Consider the following 7890-nt stretch of genomic DNA (forward strand, 5'->3'; position numbering starts at 1 on the left):
CTCCTCAGATGTCTAAGGAAAAACCAAACCAGCTGAAAGCAAAATAGCAAAGTCTGGCAGGACCCATGTATGAATCTGTGAGGCTACATGTCCATAGAGAGGCCAATAGGGCTCTCTCAGCACTGCTATATGCTGGTGCTATGGGGGTGGTTCTGAGCTTCCAAGTTCCCAAATGTAATGGCCTGGTCCCATTCAGTGGATGGAGAGGGCATGTAGGTGGCTTGTAGGGGTCATGTCATGATGAAGAACCCTGCCATGTATGCCTCACTACCTCCCCAGCCCAAAGGTAATCTGGGCAGTAGGTGGTCTGTGACTCTCTGATTTCCTAGGAGTTGGTGGGGACTGGGGAGCCCCATGGCAACCCAGTGACATCTGTGTTCCATTTGGCAGCCAAGAAAACTGAGACCAGAGAATCAGGGAATGGGCCCAAGTCCCATAGATAGCCAACAGTGGGCAGCAGTTAGAACCTTGCCCTGTGTCCCTCATGAGCTCGACAACTTCTGTCCTGTTATCTAGCTTGTCTTTGTTACAGTGGGTCTTTGGGGTCCCTTTTGAGTTTCTCATGTGCCCAGTGCTTCTACCCAGATGCTGATTCCCTGTGGGTTTGAATGTGCACATTGTAAGGGCTTATGGGAAGGGTACTTGGGAATTCTGGGGCTCCCTGCTCTGTCCAAGGTATACATAGGCATTCCTTCTTCACTTAATTACTCCTCCTCCTCTTCCTCCCAGTCATCATTTAGGCATCTCCCCATTCCCTTCAGGCTCTCAGAGCCCTTAGTGGTTATTTCCTTCTGTCTCCATTGATTTGGTATCTGTCTTCCTCCTTCCCTTCATTAGACTGCTAGTGTCTGTAAGTATCATGAGATAGGCCTGGCCCCATGGGTGAAGTGCAGGCTGAATGAATGAATGAAGAATGAATGAACACTCATGGGTGAGGCAAGGACCCTGGGTTGTGGGGAGATCCAAGTTATGGCTCTTTGGCTGACTCAACCAATGTCCTTGACTCCAGCCCAGGGAGTTTTTGAGATGGAGCCCTGCCTGTGGGGGCCCAGTGTGTAGGGAAGAGGGGAAGTGAGGGCTGGGGTGCAGTTAGGACAGGTTTCCTGGTTATGTGGAGCTGCTTTTTATAGTCTTTGGGTCTCCAGACATTCTGCTATGGGCCATTCTGCTAATGTCCATTCTGCTATGGACATTCTATTATTGGGATTGAATGATTCTTCCCGTTAAGGAAGATGGTATATGTACACTATCAGCTGAATGTGGTCGTGGAGCCCAGGCAAGTAGCAAAAAAATGCCCATGTGGGGGAATGGCAAGAGCCAAGGCTAGGTGGTAGAGGAAATGGCCAGAGAAGCTCTAGACACCATGGGGCTCAGGAGGGACTGCAGGAAGGTGGGTTTGGCTTCATAGGGGCAGGTGCCCAGCCCTAGACAAGCTCAATGTTGGGGTCCAAATCACATGTGTCTTGCCTCTCTAGGGACTCAAAGCGCTTCCACCAAGCACAGGCACTCATGCTGGGTTCCCTGACTTCAGGTTCCTTCATACAGGTCCTTCATGCCATGTCCTGTCTACACCATGTTCCCAGCCTTGCAAGACTAAGGTTGGGCAACTTGCCCTGCCCTGCAGCACCTCACCTGACTATGGTCAGCGGCTTGCCCTACAGCCCCTCTGCCCCCTGGTTGATCACCCGCCCTTTCCCAAGTATCTCTGGAAGGGCCTATCTCTGGTCAGGGACCTCTGGTGGCAGTGGCTGTGTTTAGCAAATGCCAGCTGTGTGCCTTATATTTGACATTAATAATTTAATACCTAGTATGGTTTGGGGGCTGGCAGACAGTGGAGCCTTGAATCCTTCCCTTCTGCTCCTGTTTTCTTTTTTTTTTTTTTTTTTGAGACAGAGCCTCAAGCTGTCCCCCTGGGTAGAGTGCCGTGGCATTACAGCTCACAGCAACCTCCAACTCCTGGGCTCAAGCGAGTCTCCTGCCTCCGCCTCCCAAGTAGCTGGGACCACAGGCGCCCGCCACAACGCCTGGCTATTTTTTTGGTTGCAGCCGTCATTGTTGTTTGGCGGGTCCGGGCTGGGGATTCGAACCCGCCACCTTAGGTGTACGTGGCTGGCGCCTTAGCCGGTTGAGCTATAGGCGCCGAGCCGCTCCTGTTTTCTTGAGAAGACTAGTGGCCACATCCCTGGCCCTCACTTGTGGGCAGGCATTAATTCCTGGAATGTGAGAGCAAGTTCAGCAGGGCCATAGATCACAGGGACAGGCAAGAGTGCTTGGGAGAGGAGGGGTTCATGATCCTACAGGGGCCTGACCCTGGAGTTGGCAACAGTGTCCCCTTCCTGTTGTGTTCTGAGAATGACATGATGAATTTAGGATTCCTAAGCTACTTAGTTATTGATCTGTTCAACAAAAGTTTTCCAAAACAAAAGTGTCGGGGTCAACAGGGCTGGAGGGGAGGAGTGATAGGTGACTGGGGTTCATGGGCGCTGGACTGCAGAGGGCTTATACAACCTGAGAGTGCTGGGGTGCCATGGCTGCTGAGTCCATCAGAGGACCTGAGAAAGTGCCCATATCCTATGTTTTGCTTTCATTTCTTTGTGCAGTTTTTTTGGTTGACGCTGGGTTTGAACCTACCAACTACAGCATATGGGGCTGGCACCCTACCTTTTAGAGCCACAGGCGCTACCTACCTATGTTTTGCTTTCTTATTGGAGTGAAAATCACAGCACATAGAACTAACCATTATAATGTCTACAATTTAATAGCATTCAATACATCCATAGTGTGCAACACTACAAGTGTACTATCTAGTTCCAAAACACTTTCATCACCCCAAAAGGAAACCTTGTCCTCATTAGCCTCAGTCCCCACTCCCCTTACCTAGCCCCTGGCAATCCCCCATCTGCTTTCTGTCTCTATGGATGTGCATGTCCTTTCCGGCAAACTTCATATCTGTTGAATCATACACCAAGTGGCCTTTTGTGCTTTTGAGGTTCTTCATGTTGTATTGTGTCTTGGAACCTAAAGGCCTATGGCCTGTGTGCCGACCTCTGCTCTCCCTCCAGCACGGCTGATAAGAATGGGTCCCTTAAGTGTACCTTCTCAGCACCTGGCCATAGTACCAGCCTTCTACAGGGCCTGGCCACCCTCCGCTCCCAGGGCCAGCTGCTTGATGTGGTGCTCACCATCAATAGAGAGGCCTTCCATGCGCACAAGGTGGTCCTGGCTGCCTGCAGTGATTACTTCAGGTAAGTGCAGCTTGGAGGGGTTTGGGGAGGAGGACAGGGTGGAGAGCACCCATGTTCTAAACGGGGCTCCCGTCCATGTCAGTGAGGGACAGCTTTGAGGGAAACTGGTCAGTGGTGGCCTCTCTTCTAAGAGAAGCCCAGTGTCCAATAAACCTGGAGGTTTTCCCAGATTTGCATCTTACTTTTTCTGGACACAACACACTTTGGGGGATAGTGTTGGCCCATGGGCATTCCCTGAACAGCTGTTGCCCTGGGGGTGGTAGGGCTCAGCTGAGCTTTTATTCTGCTTCCTTAACATGGCACCTGCTGCTTGGGAGGAGCCATTCTAGGCCTTAAGACCCAGCAGGGAGGAAATGAGCACAAATCCTTGCTATCAGGATGTCCACCCTCAGGGTACTTAAAGCAGAATAGCAGAGGGACCAGAGGGCCACCAAGATCTACAGTGACACCTATGTCTATCAGCACCCACGTGCTAGGCTCTATCCGAGGCCTGGATGAGGTTTCCTCCTGTTGTCCTGAGCTGTGGGTGCTTCTCCTTAGTGACAGACGAGGCCTGAGCAGGCATGCAGGTGTGTCTGCTGTCCCCGTGTCATAGCTGGGCCAGAAGAGGAGGCCCTGTGGAGTTTATGGAGGGGGCTGTTCTCTTCAACTGGGGGCTGTCTCAGGGCCGCACTGCCTTTTTCAACCCTCAGTGACTGGTGGCTGAGCTTCCTTCCCGCCAGGTCACAGCAGGCCACTCTGGGGTGATTCCTAGGCACATCCCAGCCCAGATATATGCTTCAGGCTGCACATTCCCTCAAGCTGGGATGCCTAGCCTGGCATGTGCCCCAGTCACCCGCCCTGTGGGCTCAGCAAGGCTGTTGTGGGGAGCTGAAACAGCCAGGCCAACTGGGGTGCTGCTTCTATTTTTGTTCTGGATTGGGGGACGGGTGGGCCAGCCCAGCCAGCAATGCCCTTTAAAGGCTCTCCTGTGCTGGCACTGTGGCTGGTGAGGCCTTAAAAGGCAAAACTCCCTCCCGTCACCCTAACTGCCTCTGCCTTCATCACATAATGCCCGAGGGCCAGTGGGGACTAATGGGGACAAGAAGGCAGAGTCTGAGAAGCTGGCAGAGTACTGCTCCTGGATGGTTCTAAGACACCAGTGAGTGGCTTGCCAGGTGGATAGTTGGTGCCCTGTGATGACACCCTTATGGCTGGCCTGGCTCCTGAGGCCCTGGGCTTGGCCCACACTGGGTGTGAGACTAGGGTATGAACTTATGTTGGGCAGATGGATGAAGGAAATTCTCCCTCATCAGAGAAAATACAGATGGAAGTAAGAGTTATTGTAAGATACCAACCCTCCCTGTGAGAGGAACTTCCCATTGCCCAGGAATGGGCGTCGGGCTTTTCTCCCCTCTGCCTGTAGGGTGCATCCTAAAAGCAACAGGGCACTGTGACCCAGGGCCTTAAGCCTCCCCACTGCCCTCCTGCCCATGGATTTGTGTCCCCTCTCTGGTTCTCACATTAGCCCTGCCTCCCAGAGCAGGAGAATCATGGTTGGCTAAAGATGTGGCCACCAGCTCCTCTGGGCTGTGCTTGGAGTGGGGTGGAGTGCTTCCTTCATTGCCTAGACATCTCTCTGGAGATTGCAGTGACACCCCACAGGATTCCATTCCTGGGGGGTGTCAATCACCTCATCTTCCCTGTCTGACAGCTGCTGAGTCCCAGGCTGGGGAAGTCAGAGCTGCTATTCCAGGCCAGTGTGTAGGTAAGGAATGTCACAGAGCTGGGCTCTGTGAACTGTGCTATGAGGCTTCTCTACAGCCCTGGCCTTGTCTCCTGAGATGGGGTTACAGATCTGTCCCCAGACCCACAAGGAGGTGATCTTCTTTGTAGCTGCACCTGACCCCCTCTGTCCTGCAGCCAGGCTGCAGTGAGGTACACTGTGGGTGTGGCTGAACCAGGCTTACAGCTCCTGCAGCTCTGAGGTGAGAGCCATGATCTGCACATTAAGGGGCCAGGGCAGGGCACTTGCAGAGGAGTAGAGCAGGGAAGGAAGATACACAGCTTGGGGTGAAGTAAAACTTTTTCTTTTCTTTTTTGCATGTTTTTAACAAGCATCCAGCCTGCTTTTCTCTTGCTGGCTGGACCCTGTGTTCTGTGTCTTGGGGCCACTATTCCTGAGGCCAGGCCATTTCTGGCTGACCAGAATGCCCACTAGGTGCCCTGAGCCCACATGCTGTTGTTTCTGACCTTCAGGGCCATGTTCACAGGCGGCATGAGGGAGGCGAGCCAGGATGTCATTGAATTGAAAGGTGTGTCGGCCCGTGGACTGCGGCACATCATTGACTTCGCTTACAGTGCTGAAGTGACCTTGGACCTCGACTGTGTGCAGGATGTGCTGGGCGCGGCTGTGTTCCTACAGATGCTACCTGTGGTGGAACTGTGTGAGGAATTTCTCAAGGCAGCCATGAGTGTGGAGACCTGCCTCAACATCGGCCAGATGGCCACCACTTTCAGCCTGGCCTCACTCCGGGAATCGGTAGATGCTTTCACCTTCCAGCACTTTCTGCAGATTGCAGAGGAGGAGGACTTCCTGCGCCTGCCCCTGGAGCGCCTTGTCTTCTTCCTGCAGAGCAATCGGCTGCAGAGCTGCACTGAGATTGACCTGTTCCGTGCTGCCGTCCGCTGGCTGCAGCATGACCCAGCCCGGCGGCCACGTGCCAGCCATGTGCTCTGCCACATCCGCTTCCCACTCATGCAGTCGTCGGAGCTGGTGGACAGTGTGCAGACGCTGGACATCATGGTAGAAGATGTGTTGTGCCGTCAGTACCTGCTAGAGGCCTTCAACTACCAGGTGCTGCCCTTCCGGCAGCATGAGATGCAGTCACCACGCACCGCTATTCGCTCGGATGTGCCCTCACTGGTCACCTTTGGTGGCACACCCTATACTGACAGTGACCGCTCTGTCAGCAGCAAGGTGTACCAGTTGCCTGAGCCTGGTGCTCGCCACTTCCGTGAGCTCACAGAGATGGAGGTGGGCTGCAGCCACACATGTGTGGCTGTGCTGGACAACTTTGTGTACATAGCTGGTGGCCAGCAGTTGCAGTATCGGAGTGGTGAGGGTGCTGTGGATGCCTGCTACCGCTATGACCCCCATCTGAACCGCTGGCTACGCCTGCAGGCCATGCAGGAGAGCCGCATCCAGTTCCAGCTGAATGTGCTCTGCGGCATGGTGTATGCCACAGGTGGCCGCAATCGGGCCGGAAGCCTGGCCTCTGTGGAGAGGTACTGCCCCCGGCGTAATGAGTGGGGCTATGCCTGCTCGCTGAAGCGCCGCACATGGGGCCACGCTGGGGCTGCTTTGGGGAGCCGCCTCTACATCTCGGGTGGTTACGGCATCTCGGTGGAGGACAAGAAAGCCCTGCACTGCTATGACCCTGTGTCCGACCAGTGGGAGTTTAAGGCGCCCATGAGTGAGCCTCGTGTGCTGCATGCCATGGTGGGTGCTGGTGGCCGCATCTATGCCCTCGGTGGCCGCATGGACCATATGGACCGCTGCTTTGACGTCCTGGCTGTGGAGTACTATGTGCCTGAGACAGACCAGTGGACCACTGTGAGCCCTATGCGAGCAGGCCAGTCAGAGGCCGGCTGCTGCCTGCTGGAAAGGAAAATTTACATCGTTGGGGGCTACAACTGGCGCCTCAACAATGTGACGGGCATTGTGCAGGTGTACAACACGGAGACAGATGAGTGGGAACGAGATCTGCACTTTCCGGAGTCCTTTGCAGGCATTGCCTGTGCCCCTGTCCTGCTGCCCCGGGCTGGGACTAGGAGGTGACCCCTGAAACCTTGGCCTGGTTGCATGCTATCTCTGAGTGGGGCTTGGCAAATACACATCTGGCCAAGAACCCTAGCAGCTCCCCCTGGGCTGGCCTCAGGGGGCATGCAGCATTGATAACCCTCCCTCCCTGGACTGCCTCCTTCCTTCATTCCCAAAGCAGATCCTGGCTGGGAGTCCAGCTGAGGGAACCTGCCAGCCAGGAGGCCAGGCGTGTTGTGGCAGCATTCCAGGGGCAGTTTTCTCACCACCTTGAATGTCTTGGCTGGTGGGTGGAAATTCTGGTCTCCTTTGTGGTGGTGGTTGTGTGGCTTTGCCTCTCTCCTCTCCCCACCCCCAACAGCCCCACAGTTTCAGACATTCAGATGCAAGCTCATTAACATCAAACCCAAAGTCCAAGTATGCAACTTATCACCCCCTTCCAAATCTCTTGCCTGTGTGTGTTTTTAAAATAAACTCACCCCAAACCTCTATAACATAAGGAACTCCAGGAGCAGTGAGAGGCAGCTCTGAAGCTCCTGGCACAGGGTGGGTAGAGGACAAGAGTGCATGCCTCCCTCCCCCGACACATGCCCCCAACACCTGCACCCCTCATCCTGAGCTGCCAGGGCAGGAGGCTCTGGCTGATGTCTCTGTTTCCGAAGGGCTCCAGCACCTTCAAAGCATTCACTCATTTTCTTTCAGGAGGAAATAACTCCTAGAGATGGTCCTTATGGGTCTTGGGCCTCCTACTTGGCACTCAATGTCTCATGGGCCTTACCGAGGAGGATAGGCCAAGATAGCCCTGCCTATGTTTGTCTCTGGTGGCTGGGCTGTCCTCTTCCC

General features: G+C 54.3%; 1 protein-coding gene across 1 annotated transcript in view; it reads left to right on the plus strand.

Moving 5' to 3' along the window:
* Positions 1 to 7065, plus strand: part of KLHL26 (kelch like family member 26) — a 30713-nt gene extending 23648 nt beyond the window's left edge. The window contains exons 2-3 of the mRNA XM_012809405.2: positions 3063 to 3245; positions 5484 to 7065. Of these exons, the coding sequence (XP_012664859.1) occupies positions 3063 to 3245; positions 5484 to 7065 (1765 nt within the window). The remainder of the gene's footprint in view (positions 1 to 3062; positions 3246 to 5483) is intronic.
* Positions 7066 to 7890: the final 825 nt, after the last annotated feature.

This window comes from Otolemur garnettii, unplaced genomic scaffold (assembly GCF_000181295.1).
Source record: "Otolemur garnettii isolate 467f Iridium unplaced genomic scaffold, OtoGar3 scaffold00105, whole genome shotgun sequence".
Classification (NCBI taxonomy): Eukaryota; Metazoa; Chordata; class Mammalia; order Primates; family Galagidae; genus Otolemur; species Otolemur garnettii.